A 22,340-nucleotide genomic window follows, 5' to 3' on the forward strand; every position below is an offset into this window, starting at 1 on the left:
AGGAGACCAGCCCACATTATGTTAAGATTTTGAAGACAATATAAATGTGAGGGCTTTCATATTAGACCGCGCTCCTTTTCTGCCCTCGTCCGTCTCGGGTAAGAGCATTCGAGAGGATGGAAAAGCTACCCAGATATTGTATGATTCCTGAACTTCAGAGATGGTAAAGAAAACTGACGAGAAAATTCAATCGACATTTGTGAGTTTTTATTTACATTGGATACCTTCTTGAAAGATAAAACGAACACGCATTGAGTGAGTAGTTGTTTTGTAAATTGCTAATTGGGGTTATGGACTCGAGACCTACAAAACATTTCAACAACACCCATCCTCAGAAATGTGAGACACACGATAAACTTGCTGTCTGACCTATTTCACATATGGCACTGTATAGAAAAGTAATTACTGCAAAATTTCTTGTATAGTGTGGAGATACATCGGCTTGAGAAATGATTTGCCTTCCCATTTATTTTTTAGTACCGTTCGCTCCTGTACGTTCCACGCCTACAGGTGGCGGTAAAGCGCCTCCACGCTGCTTTGATGACCAAAACAATGGAAAGAGGCAGATGAGACAGCTCTGATTTGTTGCTTTGCGCAGTGACAGCTGCGACATGTTTGAGTAGTAATAACTTGCGCCACTGTACTTTCAAGACAGGTTGGAGAGAAAACTAATTACATGGATTTTGATTCAACACCGAAGAAACTCTGAGGTATGGAGCTATTAGGACGTATCTGCACGATTATGATTATCTTCGGGATTTGCTGCCGTTTTACTCGGAGTAACCATGGTAATGGTCAGGTCGTCAAACGAGGCGAATTGACGTAATCGTAAACAACCACGTAAATCATTATTATTAATTTACTATGAGTAAAATATCCCACTGCATTCACCAGTGAGTGATGTTGACCATTTTCCGATAGTAAGTAAAATCCAATCGAATGTGTCTGGTAAATCCTCCCCAAAAAAGTGGTGTACAAAGAATACAAGACATCAGCGTAATGGCTTTATTTGTTTCAAACTCAGAAGTTGAAGTAGCAGTCAAACAGCTGCTGTTTTACAATACTGGGTACCTCAAAATGCAGTTGTCAGTAAATATTCAATAATTAATAATAATAATTATTAATAATTAAATAATAATTATTAAACAAGTTTGTCAGTACCTACATTTTCATTCAACAGGGAATGAAAATTCTATTGATTGCAAATAATAATAATAATAATACGTACTTTTTTTGTACTAGTATGTACCTATATATTTTTAATACGAATAGTATTTTCCCTGTGGAAGGGTGTATTTTATTGTATTTTTATCAGTTTAATATTTTTTTCTTATTTTGAATAGGCTAAAAAAAGAAAATCATTATTTATCAATCTTGGCTGATATGAAACGCTTACATTGTGATACTTTTTTCAGCTGTATCACCCAGATCTATTTTCCAACATCATAGTGTCATGCTCAACAGTTGAACCGGCATTATTTTGCACTTCAATTTATTTTGAGCAAGGACTAAAACTCAGGGTATTATTCAGTTTCAGTTATTATTCAGTCAGTTTTATTCAGCACTTAAAAAAAAAATATTAGTCACTCCAAATGAATACTGAATCATAGTGAGTTTTTATTTATTTCAACTTAAGTTCCATATTGCAGTGACTGTTCTGCCTTTCCATATTGCAGAGTGACTGTTCTGCCTTTTCTAAAAATGTCTAGGCACTGTATGTGCTTGCGTATGTACAGTACATCTAAAGAATCTACACACCCTTGTTCAAATGCAAGGTTTTTGTGACATAAAAAGACCGAGATAACTCTTTCAAACGTTTTTACACCCTTAATGTTACTTATAATGTCAATAATTCAATTGAAAGATGAAATAAAATGACATTATGTACTGTATGGTTCGACATAGAGGTTAGTGTTAGCACAAAACCTTCAGGCTTCATTCGGGGTTAATCAGAAGCACGTTAAATGGTGGTATGTGCTTACACCCGTTCAAGATTGGTTTGAAATGTAAATGGAAAATTCTATACATGGCCACATCCCAGTTAGAAGAGGGTGTTCACACTTTTGCAACAGCCTCTCAGTTTATTTTCACTTCCCATTGCCAAAACATTTAAATTCTTTTTCAATGAATATTGAAGTTATAATAAAGAGTTAGATACAAGTTTTGAAATGATTTACTTTGTTGTCATTTTTGTTATGCAATGAAAACGGGGCATTTAACCAGCGGTTTGTTGACATTTTATATCCGTTGTGTCAACAATGGTGAAGTCACGCCCGCTGCATTAAAAGTACAACTCCTGAATCAAACATTACTGGTAAAACCGCTCGATTGCTAAAATGTATTGTATTCTTTTCCATATGTGTTTGTGTGTGTCTGCAGTGGGACAAATGAAAAGATGTGTGAAATCGCAGGGGAGGCAATGGCGTTAGTCATGTGGTGAGTCCAAGTCAATCATTACACACATGATACATTGTTGTTTTAGTCGTCAGTTTGACTTTTGAAACACTAGCTTGCTTGCTAAGCTGATACTGACGAGACTTCCATTCAGCATGCTTGCAGGTAGGTCTCCGCAGTAGGCTTCCACGTGTACTCCAGCAATCACTTTAAACTTCTGGCAACTTCTGAAGGTAGCCCACTAAGTCTATTGACTAAAAGTGATCCCATTGACTTTTTTTAAAAATTGTTTTTTCATTACGAAACCTCAGTTAAGCATTGTGTCACTATATAGTCCCCTCCAAAGTATTGGTACGGCATAGTCAATTCCTTTGTTTTTGTTGTATACTGAAGGTGACAAAAGGGTTTCAGATCAAAGACAGAAGTGCAGAAGTCACGCTTTTATTTCATGGCATGTTAATGGGGTACTTGCCCCAAAATCAACTTTTTAAAAATAAACTGTATAAAAGGGTGTCTACTAATGCTGTCTTTATGTACTGATCATTATTTTGACATTTTAGTGCATGTTTGTTGAAATCTTGAATTTCATCAATAAAGACTATTGAGCCCGTTCTAGAAGCAGCCATGCAAGCCCAAGCCATGACATTACTTCCACCGTGCTTCACAAATGATCTTGTGCGTTTTGGATCATAAGCAGATCCTTTCTTTCTCCATATGTTGGCCTTTCCATCACTTCGGTTGAGGTTAATCTTGGTCTCATATCTGTTTCTGGTTAGAACTGATACAATGGAATAAGGGCATTTGAGAACCACTGTAAATAATATGCTTTATTTTTTTTCCTCCCGCTCTCAGGCAATCTTTTTAAGGCATCAATGGCACGTGCTCTCTCCGTGATCCGGCCTCAACCATTCCTGTCTCTCCTGGGGAAGAGGAAAATGTCACTAGACTGTCAGGCGCGCGAGTTGTTTGCGGCGGCGGTGGAAGCCGTGCAGCCGGATATTGCCATTCGGCAGAGTTTGGAACGCCAAGGCGATTCCGTGATGGTCGTTGGCAGCGGCGATCGCAAGTTCATGCTGAGAAACAATGTGCACGTGGTGGGCTTTGGTAAAGCTGTGCTGGGCATGGCCACAGAGGCTGAGAGGATTCTGGGTGACCACTTGGTGGGAGGAGTCATCAGCGTGCCGCATAGCATTCAGAAGACATTACGGCAGCATGGCAAACAGTAAGCAAAAGCAAAAAGATGCAAACGTTACTTAAATTATATTATATAATATTTCAAATAAAGTTGGGACATTACGAGACAAAAGTTCTATTTCATGATAATACAGTTTTAAGATTAAGACAAATAAAGTCAGAATTTGAATATTGTTGGAAGATTACTGTTAAATTTGTCAGAATTAAAAGGGAATTCAACCCAAACATATTTTATTCAAGAATATGTTCTATGCAAGCCCACTCGTTGAAACAAAGCATTCTGATAAATATTGCATTTGTGGAATAAGAGTTAATCCACCCGTTTTTAGCCATCTCTGGGGCGGCCATTTTGTCACTTCTGTCGACTGAAAATGACATCACAACTGCTCAGGGCTCAGGTAACGACCAGTCACGGCTGACCTGTTTTCTGAAGCTGAGTCTGCCGGGAATATATTCTTGGGTTGATTACTCAAGATCAGTCAAATGTAAGCATAAGGTCAAAATACAAATTTTCACAATATTCTATGTAAAAATACATATGTGAGAATTAAATGAATGAAATGTTATCTTTTTATTTTTACTTTTTTTTTTATTCTTGACTGACGTTGACACAACTGTAGAGGCACTCCGACTAATGACATTTGTCACTGCAGCCACTTGCTGTTAAAGGAAAGAAGCCGTATCCAAGTCATGGAGGGTGCGCAACACAACCTGCCCGATGCCGACTCCCAGAAGGCAGCAGAATGCATTGCTCGGCTAGCAAGCGCACTGACGGAGAAAGACCTGCTTCTCGTGCTGATTTCAGGTACAGTAACAAGTTTATATATGTACAGTTCCTATTTAGGCATACTCGGCGCCATTCAAATCTGTCCCCCAAGCAACAACAACTCACTATTGTCCTTCGCCGTGGCCATCGAAGCCTCGCTGCGAAAAATAAACTAAAGATGGGCTACAGACGAAAGACGGATTAAATACATGAGTTTCCGACTATGCTTAGTCCGTCTATTTAAACATTTCTCCCGTCATTCGTCAACCGTCAGCAAAACGGGTGTCCGTCATAGGCGGATAGATGGACCAGTCTGTCACATTGATGGAATGCCCAGCTCTGTATATAGGATGATTATCTGTGTAAACTATGGAATAATCTTGGGCTGCAGCTATTCGAATATTTATTGAAAAATTGGGTATTTGGGTAAAAATACTGTATATATACTGTATATTTTTTGGGGCTTGGTTAAAGAACAATTATAAATACAGAAGACGAAGAAACACATTTACACTTTAAGGACCAAGTGGTTTTCTTTTTCAGATACCGTAATCAACATTTCATACCTAAATTTAACTGTTTTCCTCTCTAGAAACATGAGCGAGATTTTAGACAAATCTTTCCCCATAGATTTTGAACTATGAAGTGGTGTCGCAATTTTGCCGGCTAAAACAACACACTTGAGTACGCCTGGTATATACCATCCTATATACGAGTTATTTGTGTGATCAGTTTCCTGTTGAAAAACTAGGTGGGGGCTCTGCGTTGCTACCTGCACCCATCTCTCCAATAACGCTGCAAGAGAAACTGGACATCACCCGCAAACTGGCGGCTGCTGGCGCCACCATTCAGGAGCTGAACACGGTGCGCCGCGCCTTCTCCGTGTTAAAGGGCGGAGGACTTGCACAGTGCGCTCACCCTGCCCAGGTAATTTATGCTTTTACCGGTACTTTGACTTTTTGTTGAACTCCCCCATAAGGGAATACACTTAGTTTAATTCATTACATTTAATATTAAATAATACATTAACTCTTTGAGCGCTGTTGACATGAAATGACATCAACGGGAACCCAAACAAGGAGGAATTGCCGTAGAGCCAAACCGTAGGTAGATCTAAACATTTCTGTGAATAGAGTCTAATCTTTCATTTGGTAGTTTCTGTGTTTACATAGTCATAAATCACATTCTGCCTTGAAAGATCAGTTAGAATGCTCTTAACTGGCATTTGAAAATGGCTGGCATTGAAAGAGTTAAAAACATTATCTTGTCAAGCTAATGGCAGGATCCAATGAAAAGCACGACTCTCCAAGTGTTTTAATTTGCCAAAGACTAGTGAAAGATTTCTTTTTTCTTTTTTTTCTTTTTTTTTTTGTAGAAACAATGACAACATTTTGGCGCTATTGTACCGTTACCTGCTTTTCATTTTGGTGATTTTTCTTTTTATCTAAAAAGTTTTGAATTTTTCTTTTTTGCATTTTTCCTTTTTTGAAAAGAAATGAAATTTTGTTTTTATTGTTTAAAAAAAATAGGAATTTTCATTTTAGTGTCTTTATAAAAAACAGAACTTCACCAGTGTTTAGCTTTTTTTTACGAGAATTTTAGTGGGTTTCAAATAAATTTTAATGAAAAAGCTCTCAAAATGTAGAGATACATGCTTTCAGTGAGTTTTTTCCTTTTTGTACCATTGATTAACAAAGAATTATTGATTTTTTTTCAGTAAATTATAAAAATTGAGATGCACGTGTTTTATTTCAGTGAGTTTTTCCCCCCTTTTTATACAACTACAAATACGGGTCACATGTTTATCGTTTTTGTGTTTTTTTTGTTGTCAACCTTTTTATCAAATGTTTTGGATTACATGACATTATGACATTTTTTATAGTGTTTTCTATTTTTAAAACTCATAATATATCTAAAAAATTTAGGGTAATAATGTTTTGTTTTAGTGTTTATCTTCAGTGTGCACTCGTCTCCACAGGTGGTGGCGTTGATACTGTCAGACGTGATCGGTGATCCACTGGACCTGATAGCAAGCGGCCCCACAGTGCGGGGTCCGATATGTCGCGAGGAGGTGCTGGCGGTCCTTGAGCGCTACGGCTTGCTGGACTCTACCCCTGCCTCTGTGAAGGACGTACTGGGTAGACTTCGACCGCGACCAGAAGTTGAAATAGACGAGGCAGGGCACATTCTCAATGCCGTGATCGGTTCCAACAGTGTTGCCCTCCAGCATGCGGGCCGTCGGGCGCTTGAGCTGGGTTTCAGCCCAATTGTATTATCACCGGGAGTGTGCGGCGACGTGAGGTCAGTGTCTCGTCTTTATGGCCTCCTGGCCCGCTTCGCCTGCTCACATGACGAAAATCCGAAAGAGCTCGCCGCAGAGGTGCTGAAGCTGGGACCGGAGGTGGGAGTAGCGAGCGGGGACCTTCTTCGCGTCATGCAATGTTTGGAGCGGGCCCGTTCGCAGGGACACGGCGCCATTTGCGTGTTGGCGGGAGGCGAACCCACCGTGGAACTGACGGGTAAAGGCTGTGGGGGTCGCAACCAGGAGCTGGCTATGAGAGTAGGACTGGAGCTGAGAGGCTTGCAGCCCTCGCCAGACAGTCCCGTCTTCCTGAGTGGCGGAACCGATGGTCAGGACGGCCCCACAGAGGCGGCGGGAGCTGTCACGGATGCGGGCTTGTACGAAGACGCCCAAAAACAACAGCTGGACTTGGTCAGCTTCCTTAAAAACAACGATTCCTTTACTTTTTTTACACGTCTCTCTGGTGGACGCAACTTAGTTGTCCCAGGTTTAACCTGCACCAATGTTATGGATGTGCACATTCTGCTAATTCCACATAGTGCCACAAAGGAGTGAGAGGATAATTTGAGCTGAATCTACTACCCTTGCTGTTTGTGGAGATTAGGGACAAAGCCCCCCCCCCAATTCTATTTGCCTGTATTTAAACCCTAAATACTTATGATCCTAAAACAGTAGCCTAATACTTACAAACTCATTTTATGACTTTAATTTTGTGGAAAAAAATGACATCGGAAGTGTGAGGCAATATGTCACCACCTCGCACCCATAAAAATACCACTTAGGTTGGTGCCTTGAAATACGACTGACTCGACCTACAAGCTTTTCGAGATATGTGCCGTCTTACAACCAATTTTTTTGCACTGACTTTAAGTGCAGACTTGAGATAAGAGCGCTTTGTAGTGGCACTGAACTCAATGCACTTAGCAATAAGCAGTAATTTGGCAAATAGTGAAGAATTTATCAAAAAAAGAAGCTACAAGCTGTTAAATGCCACACTCAAGTTTACTGTCAAACTGAACATAAAATAGAGAATTACACCTTTTGTGTTCAACTCATCAAATGCCCAGAGCTGGGCATTTTACTACAAATTGAGCGTCCTTCATTCGTCATCCGTCAGCAGTGTGGGTACGCTTCCGTTGTCCGTCATTCGCCTTTTTTCCCCGCGGAAAATAGTAACAACTATAGGCGGGTCCGCCTCTAATTTTAAACAGGCGTCCGTCGGCGGTTCCCACTAGACTTTCACTAGAAACTGGACGAACGGCGGATTAAATAACGGGGCTTCCGACTATGCTTTGTCCGCCTGTTTTAAAATTGTCATTCGTCAATGGTCAGCAAAACGGGCATCCGTCGGTGACGGAAATAGACAGACCGGTCCGTCACATAGGCGAGGACGCCCGGCTCTGCAAATGTCAAGAACAACTTACACTACCGTTCAAAAGTTTGGGGTCACCAAGAAATGTCCTTATTTTTGAAAGAAAAGCATTTTTTTTTCCAATGAAGATAACTTTAAACCAATCAGGAATACACTCAATACATTATTAATGCGGCATGACAATTCTAGCTGCAAATGTCTGGTTTTAGGTGCAATATCGACATAGGTGTATAGAGGCCCATTTCCAGCAACTATGACGCCAGTGTTCTAAAGGTACAAGGTGTTTGTCCATTGCATCACGATCCTCAAGGATATTAGAAAACATGCGTATGTGTGGGGGGAAAAAAATCCATCTCGTCCTGCTCCTGTTCAGAATGACTCCCATTTCCATACCGTTCCCATTTTGGAGGTCAGCTACATTTTTAAAAAAAAGCACAAAAAAAAAGCTGTTTGTTGCCCACTCTTCCTCATGGACTCTCCCACTCCTGTCTGCTCCTGTGAACGTTTTACCCGGTTCTGTCCCAATCCCATGATTAAAGTTACAATTGACTCCCATCCTGCGAGATTCCTGAAAAAATGTCCGCCTCTACTCTCTAGCGCTCTCTCTTTTTGCTTTGCATGGCTTCAGCAGCAGAGATGGAAGCACACCTCTGGACTGTGAGGCAGATGTGCGGAACTAGTTGAATTTTGACAAACTCCAGTGATTCTTCAAAGTATGGTCAAGTACCACTAGTGATACATGAAAGACTCACAGGATAACATTTTCAAACTGTGCATAATGTCAGTGTCATAATCCGGTAGAGTCCATCTGTTGCGTACAGTTCAGTTGTACTTAACTTAAGACCTGTTTGCTTTCATTTTATTGAAGCACAATTTTAGTGCAACTAATGTACATTTTAATTGAATCATTAGTACTTTTTTCCCTTTACTTAAGCGTAAGTGTTATGTTTTAGCCACATAATGTTGCAGAGGGTTACAATAGTATTAAATAAAACTGCCTTGTTCTAGATAAACACATGGACACAATGCTACTGCATTTTAATATTGGTCAATAAGGTTGTACTTGGAGTCGTATTTTTTTAAAGGGACATTGTGTAGAATTTAGTGCCATCTAGTGGTGAACTAATAGAATGCAACGACCAAAGCTTGAAGTGCATGTATTTTGAAGCGCGTGCATTATGTTGCCTCAGAGGGACCACACGTCGCAAGCCTACCACCAATTTCTTCAGCACAGGTGCTGCCAGCAAAATGTCATCACAAACGACTTCTACTATATTCTCAAGTGATGAAGTGCATTGCATTTGTTATGTTACATTCACACCAATCGCGGATGAGGGTTAATCTTTTCCTCCATTTTGCGCTCTCCACATAAAACCCGCTGAGTGTACAGGGCGCTGTGTGTGACGTAGTACGCCCTGATCCTGATTGGCTGTCGCGAGGCGAAGAGGGGAAAACATTAATTTGTTTTATCCGTGGCGAATGAATGAATGGATGGATTTTCTGTGCTTCGTGTTCCTCCGCTCCAAACGCATCATCCGTGCAGTCCCGCACGCGCAAACAACCTTGATTTCAATTGAACCGCGCCACCAGAAACGCCCTCAACGGATTTGGTGTGAATGCAGCATTACACATGCTGTAGTCGTGATGCTGACTAACTACGTTCACCAGTTTGTCTCCTTCGGGTATCCATAGCAGAAAGATGGCAGCGAAACATGTAATGTAATATAATTCACAATGACTACAATTACGTTTTTATTTTAAAAAAAAGTGTACGATGATGTGATGGAATATTTATTTTTTTGCATATTATTAAAATGAAGGAGCATTGAAAAATCGAAATATTCTACACACTGTCCCTTTAAATATGTTAGCAGTGAAGAATGGATTCCCATAGCACTTTTTTCCATAAAAATCCATAAATTGATATTCAAACTTCAACGCCATGATTCACTCACATTAGATGGCGTGGGTAAACAATCTTTAGTGTTGCGCATTTGTCGAGAACATATACAGTGGTTCGCAAACACTACATAATTGTCTTTGGCTCACATCTCTGAAAAATCTACAGGAAGTTTACAGTGAGCTACTAGAATGAGTCGAGATAATGCAGATTGTTTAATAAACACAGACACAATATTTAGAAGCAATATTGTATTTACAATTGTGTTCCTGTTGCACGTACAGTTTATACGAACTGATGACAAACCGATAAAAAGTACAAATTTGAAGGTGCATTCATGGTCCCTGGGAGTTTCAGAAGTCCAGCTAATCCCTATGAGACTTGAATGGTTCCCCCGCTGTGTCCCCCCTGCAACAGTGATAGAATGTCATTAAAGTTCACAACAATACAGGTAATAGTGATCGGATACCTACCATCTGCCCAGGCCAGGTGTTGTGTCAGGTGTTCCCCCGTTCTGGCCGCTCCCTGAACGCAACAACAAGACAGCAAGTCAGCTAAACCCCATTAACGCTACGTTAGCAACAGGGTCGGAGATGTGTCAAAAAACAAATACTCACCCTGTCGGTAATACATGTCGTTCACCGTGTTGCCGTAAACCTTCCAAGCGAAGTGAATAGCCAAGAGACTGAAAATCAACCAGGTGAGGAGGATTTTGAATATGGAGACTCTCAAATCGTTGGCGAGCCAGTCCTCCGCGAATTCGGAAAGAAACGACAAGCAGCCGTCGGCGATACGGGAGAGAAATTCAAAGTCCCAAGGTTCCTCCATAATTCCCAACTATTTCCCAGCGATTGTCGAGTAAATAGAGAAATACATTTCTCGAACATCGCTCGCTCGGTAGAACAACAAACGCAGCCAGCTGAGCTCGCGGAAGCGAAGCAAGCTACGCTCACTACGGAAGTGTGTTGAGGGATACCAAGTGACGTAGTTACGTAGCTCGACCCCAATCACTCCCCCCACTTTATTTTTAATGGATAATTAAAGATACAGTGGAGGTAGGGGCCAGGTCGGCCCGCGAAGAGCGAAAATCCGCGTACAATCGATGTTCATTATAAATGCATTGAAAACATTCTTGAAAGTAAAACGGAGGTCCCCTCTCCGCCCCCCAAAAATACAGAATCAATCCGCGGATAGGTGTGCGGAACCACGAGTATGCTGGGGTCCTCCATATACATGTTAGTCATTCCAGTTTACATGGCTTACACATCAGTTAGTAATACAATTCACAATGTTAACGTTAAAAACTAGCAATGAATGAAAATGAAACGACGATTAAAAAAAAAAGTAGGACAAGATTATATGCTGAATTTCCACACGTAACCTCCCCCTCACGCATGCGGCGTGCACGGACGTGGCGACGTGACGTACTTTGTGTTGGGTAATTACTTACGGTGCTGGTATTGGTGGATACAGGATATAATTTGACGTAGTTTACGTAGCATTTGATTCGAGCCGGTGTCAAACACATAAATAAACAACAATAATTGAACATTATTATTCCAAAGTTCTACCCTGTAGGTTTTTTTTTTCTGCCATTAACATTCCGGCGTTTCGAAAGAGGATTTCGCTCTTGCCGCCGTTTAAAACATACCTTGGAGGCGGGGCCGCCTGGGGTGAACGAGCTTCCCGATTGGCTTAATGAGCGTTGATGTCACCAAATCCGGATGCATCTCCTGCGGTAAGCGAAGCATATTTGTTTTCTTATCACTGGCGGCTGCTATCAAACCTGACGACCACCAAGGCTTCATGTAGCAGTTTAGGAATTCTGCTTTCGTCTGTACATAAAAACGTAAGTGCTACGTGTTGTTATTGTTGTAATTGCAGCTCACTTGCTATGACGATTGTTAAACCGGGTCTTAAATTCAAGTGTGAGTGTTTGTGGTGCTTGCTAGCAGGTTACGCTAACCACTGGCATCAGCATTCAGTGACTTGAGTAAAATATGTGCTAAGAATTGAAAATAACGCTTCACCGTGGTGTGGAAGCTACCACCACACACAAATGTTTAACCGAAGGCTAATTATTAACGAAAGGTTAGCCTTTTGACGACCACCAAGTCACGGTTGAATACTCTCTACTTTCTATTTGAGTTTGTGGCTAGCTAATTCCATAGTATACTGTATGTGATAATCCAACTCCATCGTCTTTTCTCTGTCGTCATGTGACGCCACGCTAACATAATTGCTGCCATTCATTCATGCTGCTGTTCAAGAGTCTTGGGATGTCATGACACGACCGCAAGTTATTTTCATAACTTGGCTCGTCACGAGAGATGTCACAAAATCTCGTGAGATTTTGTCTCAGGTTTAACGCCACACGTTTGTGTAATTGCTTTTTTTTAGTGTATTTGTTTGTGGTGCTGCAGCATAAGGGTACTTACAAAGAGGGCAGGTGTGACGATAACCATAGAACAGGAAATTGAATTTACCGACACAATACCGACACAGTTGACTGTTTACAATATTGCATATACTGTATAATGCAGTGATAAACAGAGATTTGTGTTGTTTGTGTCCGAATGTATTTTTAGCACAGAATGGCAATACAACACACTACTGTTTACTCAAATTCCACGCTGTCCATAATACAATACAATACAATGCAATACAACTTTATTTATAGAGCGCATTTCACAATAGCTGCAGCTATAAGAAAGCACTTTACATTCAACAAAAAATAGCGATACTGCAACAACAAAGATAGTGAAAGCAATAAATGAAAACACAAATTAATGATACTAAAACATATACAGTAGACACCGGAAAACAGCCGAACAGTGTCAGTCTCAAGTCGGGTCAAAAGCCAGAGAATAAAAATGTGTCTTCAAAAAAGTTTTAAAAATTAACAGAGAGAAGGCTTACATTCTGAGGTAATAACCTATGTATAATTGGTAGTTTGTCCCACTTTTTCAATGGAATATCTTTGTATGAAGGTAGTAAAGCTGTTCAATTCAATAATTTGGTACCTGAGTGCTTAGTGTTTAGCGTCCAAATAACACCAGAGTAGACCACGACAGAGAACAAAAAGCTGAGTGAACTTCATTTATTCATAGCACACTGCAGGAAAGTTTGACTTAAAGCATACATCTCTTTTAAATGGTTTCACACATGTTCAGTTTTGGGCTCACATGTCACACTCCTGGACCATGTTTTCCGAGCGGACTAGTCGCTGGTCAATCAGTGGTGAACTGGAACCTACCCAAGCAGTCTTGGTCATCAAGCCTTCACATTTACATTCACGCTATAGACAATTTAGAGTCTTCAGTGAGCCTAGCATGCATGTTTATGTGATGTGGGAGGAAGTTGGAGTATGTGGAGAAAACCCATGCAGGCTCCATACAGGAGGACCTAAGCCAGTATTCAAACCCTCGACTGTGAAGCACACAGTGTGGCTTACCACAATTTCAGCACGCAGAACAATGTTTTATTTGTCCTTTTGTTTTTTATTTTTCAAAGTCTCCAGCGACTGGGATGGTATCATGGACATGGACAATCATCAAGAGGGAGAGACACAGGGCGTCAAGATTTGTGTTCCACCCTTAGAAGTTAACACAGCAGGTACAGTAGTCCTCCATATATTTGCGGCTCACGATTCACAAATTCACCTTTTTAAGTTTAACCTGGGTTGTTACTGGTAGTTATTGAGAGTCGTCGTCACACCATGAAGTAGGGCTGAATGATTTTTGGAAAAAGTTTGCGATTGTTTTTTTTACTGACCGGTATTGTGATTTTGATTCAATTCCCGATTTTTGTCAGATCACAGTAACACTCAGTAACATTTATAAAAATGACAGAAAATGACATCATACATATCAAAAGTACCCCCAAAATACCATCAAATATACCTCTAATCGGGCTGCAATCTTTTTTCAAGGTTTTTAAAATAGCTCAATTAAGCAAGACCTACTGCATGCTGTCATGTATGTATAAATATGCAATTAAGTGTAATAGTGTATGCAAAAAAAAAAAAACATTTAACCACATGTTTTAAATGTTGTACTACTATACAGTACATGTTCTTAGTACAAAAGTGTAAGATAATATGTGAATATTTTTTTCAGAGACTTAACTACTTCAGACATAGAATGAAGGCTGAGCGATATGGCCTGAAATTGATATCATGGTATAAATTGAATGCCTTCACAGTAATGGTGAGTGTAGACGTATACAAATCATGATGGAAGAATTTCCAAATGGGTTATTTAAGTGTGTCTTATGTTCTCTCTCCTTGCTCGGCGAGTTGCATGCTTAAATATCCCTCGTCCACCTTTTAGCGATAGTGCTAGTTGTAGAAGTCTTATTTAGAGGACGATTTTGATCCGAAAACGATATATCGTTCAGCCCTACCATGAGGCAAATAATACTGCAATTTGTCCGTGCGCCTTCTTATGACATATCTCGTTTGTCATTGTGCTTTAATCTCAGCAGCCGACACCCTCGCGACGTCACTTTCGCTTTTGGGGAATCACATGTTTCCCGACCTAGTGGCCAGGAAGGCGGCCCAAGAAGAGGAGCGGACACACGATGCCCCGGAAGAACCCCGTCAGGACACAGAAAGCTCTCTTCCGCTCTCAACGACTGAGCCGGAAAGCGAGGAGCATCAGGACGAGGTGGCGGACGGCACCCAAAGTGACTCTGGGGAGTTTGTTGTCACCATGCTGGCCAAGGCCAAGTTGGAGGAGCAAGGCCTCGGCGTGAAGGGACGCTCATCGCCGTTGTTGGAGGCGGGAATCCAGGAATCTCCCACCGCAAGCCACGGCGCGTCCCACCGCGATGAGGACGTGACGGCGGAAAGCTGGCGACGGCACAGGAAGCACGTTTTTGTGCTGAGCGAAGCCGGAAAGCCCATCTATTCGCGCTACGGCAGCGAAGAAGCTCTGTCGTCTACGATGGGCGTCATGATGGCGTTGGTGTCCTTTGTGCAAAGTGGCGATAACATCATACGCTCCGTCTACTCAGGTGAGCATCACAAAAATACACCATCTGTGTCATATACTAATTTTTTTTATAGTGCATAATTTATCACTTTATTTCACATCACTGTTTTTATAATAAGAGTCGTTATTTTCTTCATAAAAGAAAAAAATAGAAATTTCCAGAGGGTATAGTACATGCTTTTGTTAAATAAGTCTGACTTGCTGATCCCAATTTTTTTTTCTATTTTTTTTTCATAACCAACAGCATATACCTTTAATATTCCAATCTTTTTTAATTGTAAAACATGGAAGAATACCTGTGAAACAACAAGAACGGGTTGTTATAACTGCACATGAAGTAGTTCTCTAAATCAAAATGAAAAGACGATTAGTCATCTCACAGCAGAAGAGGACAGTGGCTGCCTTCTTCAGACCTCTGCTGAGGGAGGTGAGATCAGTGGACAAGTTCAGTTTTATTTTTAGGGATCACCGATCCTCCAAAATTAAGGAGAATGGCGCCGATTTCGAGCTGACCTATCAACGGTGCCCCCCTAATTACAGAAAATGTATTATATGGGTCTGGAAAAGAATAATGACCAAAATAACACTGGATTTCTGTTTTTGTGGTGAGGTGTATTTTGACCATATTTGTTTTATTTTTTTATTTTCTGCAAATAAATTCTGTAACTGGGAATATTTGTATTTTGGGAGTTATGTTTTCAAAAATGTTCATGATACTGAAACACATGCCTATAAATAGCAAAATCCAAGAAACAGATAATTTTGCAGTGTCCTTATAGGTTGTTTTTTTTCCCCCCCTCAGAGTTGTGTGTAGAATTTTGAGAGGGAAAAAAATAATTTATTCCAATTTAGGAAAAAAGCTGTAACTTAACAAAATGTGATACGGCGCTGTGAGCACTTTATGGAGGTACTGCTGATACATTTTTGTTACCCTATGAAATACCTTTAAGTGTTCTTGGATCCCTTGAAATTTCATTTGTCTTAAATGGATGGGGACACAGTGACTCGAACATCGACTTCACTGACGATTATAGCACGGAGTTGATTAAAAATTAGACCGCTTGCAAAATATGCAAGTCCATCCTCCAATATAACAAAACTGCTTTCAATGCCCATCTTGAATATTGAGAGAGAGAGAGCTTTTGTTTGGAGGTGAAAGCGCACACAGCGAGTTGACAACTCAAGAAAAAAAAAAACAAACCCTCATAGATGTAATTGATTAATCGACATTGACTCAACTATCATCACCTTAGCGTGGACAAAAACAAAATTCTGATGTCGTACAAAAAAAATCCGGCATGAACTGTTGAACCGCAGCTAAATGCGTGTTTCTCTGCGCGTCCATCAGAGGAGCACACGGTGGTCTTCCTCCAGAAAGGCCCCCTCGTGCTGGTGTGCGTGTCCAGCAGCCGTCAGTCGGAGCAGCAGCTGCGCGGCGAGCTCCTCTACGTCTACTACCAGATCATCAGCATGCTCACGCAGGCCAGCATCTCGCGCATCTTCGAGCACAAGAAGAACTACGACCTGCGGCGGCTGCTGGCGGGCTCAGAGAAGATCCTGGATGGCCTCCTGGACCTGGTGGACTCGGACCCCAGCTTCCTGCTGGCAGCCGTGCACTGCCTGCCGCTCGCTTCCTCCCTCAGGGACTCCCTCAGCCTGATCTTGCAGAAGGCCATTACGCCCAACCTGGTCTTCTCCATCCTCATCGCCAAGAACCAGCTGCTGACCGTGGTGCAGGAAAGGGCGGTCATCGAGGACGCCCGTCTGGAGCCCGCCGACGTCCACCTGCTGCTCAACCTCATCGGCGCCTCCTCCGCATTTCAGGCCGGCGAGATCTGGACGCCCATCTGCCTGCCGCTTTTCAACCCCGACTGTTACTTCTACGCGTACATCTCCTACCTGGACCCGCCCGAGTGCACGGTGTGCCTGCTGCTGCTCTCCACCGACAAGGAGGCCTTCTACGCCGTGGCTGAGTGCAAGCGGCGCATCGAGGAGGCCATGGCGGCGCAGGGCTCGCTGGGCCTCATCGCCAAGGCGCAGTCGTACGGCGTGAGCCAGGTGGGCGTCGCCGACCTCAGGCACTTCATGTACAAGCCCTTCGACGTGCCCGACAACTACCGCCAGCTCACGCAGTTCACCAGGTCTGTGTCTTTTTCGTCTTTCGCGCTTTTGCTGTGGTCTCCCGTAGCGCTCGTCCTCATTCAGGTGGCCAGCAAATCGCAGGGTCGCGCTTGAGCCGGAGCCTCTCCCGGCTGACTTTGGCCAGAGAAACGGAGTCCAACATGGACCGGTCTCTACGAGTCAATCATAGGATGGCTAGAGCATATCCCAGTAGACTTTTGGTGAGATAAGTCAGGGTGGGGGAGCGGGGGGCGGGGGGGTGTCCACCCGGGACTGGTCTCCTGCCAGTCACAGGGTTGCAAGTGAGGTAAAGCCTATCCCAACTACCTTTTGGCTAGAGAAGCAGGGTCCAACCGAGACTGGTCGTCAAAGGCAATCACAGGGCATGCATAGTATAGACAACCATCCGTCCTTCTTCTTTTTTTTTAATTTTCTCTATAGGACTTGTCCTTGCTCGCAAGTCAATTCGCATACAATTTAAACAAGCATTAACACCCACACACCTGGACAATTTTTTGAGTCTGTGTATAGTGATTGTGCAATGGTGCATGATGATGTTTCAGACAGTGTAGTCGCTTGAAAGTGGCTGTGAATCTGGACCTAGTCTTGCTGTCAAGTCATGTGCGGGCAGTAAAAAAGCTCCCTGTTATATAACAGTGATGGGGAAGTGCAGGATAGCTCCCTTAGAGATGCTTTTTCAACAACTGATGGGCTGGCACACCGGAGACCCGGCTATTTCCATATAATGCATTAAAAAAATTTCCATCGTGTGCACTTCTGTGGATTCTTGTGTATGACCCCAACGGTGACTTTGTGGAACAACCGTCCCCCCAGCCCCGAGATGGAAGCCCCGTACCACACCGAGGAGGAGAAAATGAGGCTGTTGGACCTTTACCGTTACATGCACAGCCGCATCCACAGCAGCTCTCGACCCCTTAAGCTCATCTACCACGTGGCCGAGAGGGAAACTCTGCTGGCGTGGGTACGTATCGGACCGTAATAGTTTGGGCCTTTTTATTGTTATAGTTGCTTTATATTTCATTTTGACTTTTGTTTTTCAGCTTCACTTAGTTCGAATCCGTTTTTAGAGTGAGTTTCTTAGTTTTTATTCTATTGAAAATACTTAGATTAGTTTTGATTAGTTTTATTTTTTTCTTATAAGGAGTGTGGGGTGCAAGATTTGAAAAAAAAAAAAAAAAGGTTACAAGTATTGTGTCATAAGGTAAACTACAATTCCCTAATGGCTGTTCGATCTTCCTTCTTCTGTACGGCCGCACAGCAATACCCAAATGAAGTCATTTAAAATCATCCCAATGAAATTAATTGACAGAGCAATTTGCTCATAGTTAGATTTTAGTTTTAATTATAATTTATTTTCTTTTTCTTTCTTATTTTTATTTTATATTCTCTTCACATGCGACACTATCTGTGTCCTGGCTGGTCCACCACTATGACAGACTGCTTGTAGGTGACCAGTGGTCGCCATGACAACGGCCAAGATACCATTCTTCTTATTGGAAGCCAGTTTCGCATCACCTTTACTTTAATGCTTTTCTTTAAAGGTCTAGTTGTCCCTTAGTGTTGCTTTAAACGTGGTAAGTACAAATTGACCATGGCGCAACTTTTTCAGATCACTCTAATGTTAACTACAAAAATTCAAGCTGTCCCGGCTGGTTCACCACTGTCGGCCAAGTCAAATTTTTTGTGAAAAAAAGGTAGCGCATTGAGAATTAAGTACGACTTTTATTTACAATCATTTTTTTAAATAACTTTTTCAAAAATCCACAAAATGTAAATCTCAAGATTAGGACTTTTTCATGAAAACGCAACTTCTACAAATGTAACATTACAGCTTTTGTCTGAAAAAAAACAATGGAGATTTGAACACAGTGGAGCAACACATGTAGACAGGCAATATAACAATACTCACAGGAATATATTCTTCATCTTCTGCGAGGAACGGCGACTTACCGAGGAGCCGAGATGGCCTCCATGTACAGTGTATCTGAGTGTCTGTATTATACTACCCCCCGGTGGCCATGGCGCACACCCCAGAAAGAGTAAGACTTTGTCTCCTGAACCACTGTGTTGGTAAAGGGTAAATTGTAAATTGGCTCATGTGGCTCTCTGACTCCCCCAATGGATGCTAAATACAAACCGGCCTCAGTACACGTGTAAGATGTGTCCCGTTTAGTACTAGAGTACGAGTAGGTGGTCAATGGTTGCCATAGCAACGACAAAGATGCTTTTCTCCCTTTGCCAAAGCCAGCGTAGCATGACCTCGACATTGAAGCTGTTCTTTAAAGGTTTAACGACTGCGGTTTGGCGATTTCACACAGGTGACGAGTAAGTTCGAGCTCTACACGTGCTTCAGTCCGCTAGTGACCAAGGCGTGCGCCATCACCGTCATCACCAAACTCCTCCGCTGGATCAAGAAGGAGGAGGAGCGGCTCTTCATCAGGTACCCGCCCAAGTACTCTACCACGCCCAACCCCGCCAAGAGCTCGCGGGGGGCCAAGTCGGAGCAGACGGACTCGGCCGACAACGGCTTCCTGTCCTTGCTATGAACGCTTTATTTTGACACTCGCCGGCACGGGACTCAAAAGCAGAGAGGTAGAACACCTTTTAATTTTCAGCCAGAAGCGGCGGTGGACAGAGGTATTTAAGTGGTTTTAGTTTAGTTTTATCAAACTATGAATGTATGGCACCTGAGACTTCTTTACCAGGATTATGCAAGTGGAGATGGACAAACGGGAGCATCCTTGCAATAACAACTCAGAGCCCCAAAAACATTTAACCCACAATTGTTCATAAGATAAAATGATAATAATAATGAACTTATGATATGTTTTTCATCAGTTTAGTATAGCCCTCAGAAGACTTAAGAGAGAATTGGGGTCACATAGAAAATTATATTACGAGACTGAAAAATTAGCCTATTAGCATAGTTGCCCAAGTCATAAATGTCTTTGGAAAAACAAGAAAAAGCACAACAAATTTAACGAGAAGAGTTGCCTCAGTTCAACCATTGCGGATTATCATGATCTGGATGAATGACAATCTACACAGACCTGAAGAAAAAAACAAAATGTTTCACAACCACACTGGTATTTGTATTAATGTTGTGACAGGAAGTTAAAAAGGACTTGGGCAATTTTGTTAGTAGGCTAATGATAAGTTTCCAGATAAAAAAATTGTATTTTTGCAAAAATGTATTTGTATTTTTTTTCCCTCTATAAAAGTTTTTTTTTTTTTTAATAGTCTTTTTTAATTTATTTTTTCAAAATGAAAATTTTTTTTTCGGGAAAAAACAAGTTGTAATCCTAAAAAAAATAAATATAAAAAGTCAAATTTTTTTAGGACAAAAAGGTGTTTTTGATTGAAAAGAGAATTATTTATGGGGAAAATTTGTTAGCTTGTGAGAATAGTCATATTTTTTCAAAGAATAAAGTAATTTTCAAGATTAAAAAAAAATCTAATAAAAATGTGTATTTTTTACAAGTGAAAGTTCTATTTTTTGTGAATGATTTTTTTTTTCTTTAAAAAATGAACTTTTCATGAAAAAAAACCCAAATCCTATTCTCATAGTATTATGATTCTTTTCCCTTGAAAAATTACATTCTCATAGAAAATCTTTTTTTTTCCCTTATGAAATTTAAACATTACTCTCGTAATATTAGGACTCTATCCAAAAATAACAGTTCTCGTCGAATTGTCTTTTTTTTTCCTCATAACACTTTTTCCACGAAAAATCCAGCATTTACAAAATAAATACGACTGTTCGCATTAGATAACTTTTGTTTCTCACAAAATACATCTTGGAAGATTATCACTTTTTTTTTTTTTTTTAAAAGAACATTTTCCCTTGTTAAAATTCAACTCAGACTTTTCTCCGAAAAAAACAACTTAATTGTGGAAGATTACAACTTTTTTTCTTTGAAGAAAAAAAAAAATCCAGACATTATCAAGAGGTTTTTTTTCTTGTTAAATTTGGACTTAAATAACTTTCTAACAAAAAATCCAACTTTTTTTTTTTTAAGGGGAAAAAAAGATTGTCGTGATATAATTATTTTAGTGTGGCCTTAATACTCCCTCGTAGAGCAAAAAAAAAAAACTCACACAGGTTACAATTCACCGTATTTAAGTGTTTTTTTCATCAGCAGTACTCAAACTGTTGTCATTGCGATGTTTGTTTGCGTAGAGAATTCCGCATCCTTTTTCTGTGTCATGTTTCATGTAAAGGTGCCCTTTATTCAGCAGCCTCATCATTCACGTGTTGTTGATGTCACTTTAAATAGTCTTACGATTCTATGACTATTATAGAATTAAGAAATGACACGCCCCCCTCCTCCGGGGTTGCACTAGTACATAAGTGTTAAATGTGCATAGTGGGTTTGTTGTACCTATGTGCAGTTCACAACCACCACACTAATAAACTTGTTAAATTAATACAAAAAATGTTGTCCATCTTTTCGGATCATGATTGCTTTGCTGAACAACTTTGATGGTACATTCACAATTTCATTAAAAAAAATGGAGATGTACTTTGTCACGATATACATGGTGGTCATCTACAATTGTGCCGATTTTGATGAAATAATCTTGACACTGCTCTTGATTCGGAGCTCTTTAAACTGCAGGAGTGTCCACTGAGTTCATATTGCAGCTAAATAAGTCACAACGTTGCTGTCCATCAAAAAGTATGCATCTCAGAGTTTGGGGAAATGTTGTTATCCCCCAAAATTCCAACAAAAGTTAAATGGGAGATGCTTTGTTTGTAGGACAGTGTTTCAGATTTAAAAACAAAATATATAAGATTTGGAGATACATGCTTTGTAAAGCAACACTGTTTTGGATAAAAAAAACAGAAATATGAAACACAGCTTTACATGCTTTCCTTGGGCATTGTTTTGATTGAAAAACAATTCTGAAGATGCATACTTTTTGTTAGATTGTGCTGTTTCAGAATTGGGGGAAAAAGAAAATATGTCCTATACATCCATGCTTTTTGATGGTAAGAGCAAAGACAAAAAATAAAAAAATTTGGCAATACATAATTATCCTTTAAAAACATCAACAAATTTGGAATAACCTTTCTGTACGATAGCTCACAGGCCGATTCACCTGTACAGTATTTTTTCCCTCCCCGTGTGGCTGAGTGGTGAGTGTATGGCCTCCAAATCTGTATGCACTCCCTACAACAGCAGGTTGCCATGTTTTAGTATTTCCTCTTCCTTTAACGAGCATATTATGGTCTTCCTCCTCGATGGGGAAAAGAACAAAAAAGAGAAAAAGTA

General features: G+C 40.9%; 3 protein-coding genes across 7 annotated transcripts; 2 read left to right on the forward strand and 1 right to left on the reverse strand.

Annotated features, from left to right (window-relative positions):
- Positions 1-55: 55 nt before the first annotated feature.
- Positions 56-8,583, forward strand: glyctk (glycerate kinase). Of its 4 annotated transcripts, none has more exons than XM_086040993.1 (7): positions 56-163; positions 478-710; positions 2,380-2,436; positions 3,247-3,616; positions 4,242-4,393; positions 5,106-5,281; positions 6,333-8,583. In XM_086040993.1, exons 4-7 carry the CDS (start codon positions 3,267-3,269, stop codon positions 7,209-7,211), a joined length of 1,557 nt encoding a protein of 518 aa, XP_085897119.1. In that variant the 5' UTR covers positions 56-163; positions 478-710; positions 2,380-2,436; positions 3,247-3,266; the 3' UTR covers positions 7,212-8,583. The 4 variants fall into 4 exon arrangements, with proteins under 4 accessions (XP_085897119.1, XP_085897121.1, XP_085897120.1 ...); XM_086040995.1 differs by having other exon boundaries at positions 2,396-2,436; XM_086040994.1 differs by having other exon boundaries at positions 93-163; positions 656-710.
- Positions 8,584-10,164: 1,581 nt separating this feature from the next.
- On the reverse strand, positions 10,165-11,330 carry tcta (T cell leukemia translocation altered). Its single transcript, XM_086040996.1, has 3 exons — positions 10,546-11,330; positions 10,402-10,453; positions 10,165-10,336 (listed from the first exon to the last, which is right to left on the reverse strand). The coding sequence occupies exons 1-3, from the start codon at positions 10,754-10,756 to the stop codon at positions 10,294-10,296; spliced, it is 306 nt and encodes a 101-aa protein (XP_085897122.1). The 5' UTR covers positions 10,757-11,330; the 3' UTR covers positions 10,165-10,293.
- A 310-nt stretch (positions 11,331-11,640) lies between these two features.
- mon1bb (MON1 secretory trafficking family member Bb) lies at positions 11,641-21,496 on the forward strand. Of its 2 annotated transcripts, none has more exons than XM_086040989.1 (6): positions 11,641-11,777; positions 13,442-13,543; positions 14,411-14,944; positions 16,271-17,063; positions 17,878-18,025; positions 19,383-21,496. In XM_086040989.1, the coding sequence occupies exons 2-6, from the start codon at positions 13,465-13,467 to the stop codon at positions 19,608-19,610; spliced, it is 1,782 nt and encodes a 593-aa protein (XP_085897115.1). In that variant the 5' UTR covers positions 11,641-11,777; positions 13,442-13,464; the 3' UTR covers positions 19,611-21,496. The 2 variants fall into 2 exon arrangements, with proteins under 2 accessions (XP_085897115.1, XP_085897117.1); XM_086040991.1 differs by having other exon boundaries at positions 14,414-14,944.
- The last annotated feature ends 844 nt before the right edge of the window (positions 21,497-22,340 follow it).

The sequence above is a fragment of the Filicampus tigris genome, chromosome 9 (genome assembly GCF_054856515.1).
Source record: "Filicampus tigris isolate MCC_2025a chromosome 9, RoL_Ftig_1.0, whole genome shotgun sequence".
Classification (NCBI taxonomy): Eukaryota; Metazoa; Chordata; class Actinopteri; order Syngnathiformes; family Syngnathidae; genus Filicampus; species Filicampus tigris.

Coding starts and splice junctions, on each gene's coding strand:
- glyctk (XM_086040992.1), top strand. Junction 4,394..5,105: donor GCTTCTCGTGCTGATTTCAG/GTACAGTAACAA, acceptor TTGAAAAACTAG/GTGGGGGCTCTGCGTTGCTA. Junction 5,282..6,332: donor AGTGCGCTCACCCTGCCCAG/GTAATTTATGCT, acceptor TCGTCTCCACAG/GTGGTGGCGTTGATACTGTC.
- tcta (XM_086040996.1), bottom strand. CDS start 10,756: ATGGAGGAACCTTGGGACTTTGAATTTCTCTCCCGTATCGCCGACGGC. Junction 10,454..10,545: donor CGACATGTATTACCGACAGG/GTGAGTATTTGT, acceptor TGTTGCGTTCAG/GGAGCGGCCAGAACGGGGGA. Junction 10,337..10,401: donor ACACCTGGCCTGGGCAGATG/GTAGGTATCCGA, acceptor TCACTGTTGCAG/GGGGGACACAGCGGGGGAAC.
- mon1bb (XM_086040989.1), top strand. CDS start 13,465: ATGGACATGGACAATCATCAAGAGGGAGAGACACAGGGCGTCAAGATT. Junction 13,544..14,410: donor CTTAGAAGTTAACACAGCAG/GTACAGTAGTCC, acceptor CTTTAATCTCAG/CAGCCGACACCCTCGCGACG. Junction 14,945..16,270: donor CATACGCTCCGTCTACTCAG/GTGAGCATCACA, acceptor CGCGTCCATCAG/AGGAGCACACGGTGGTCTTC.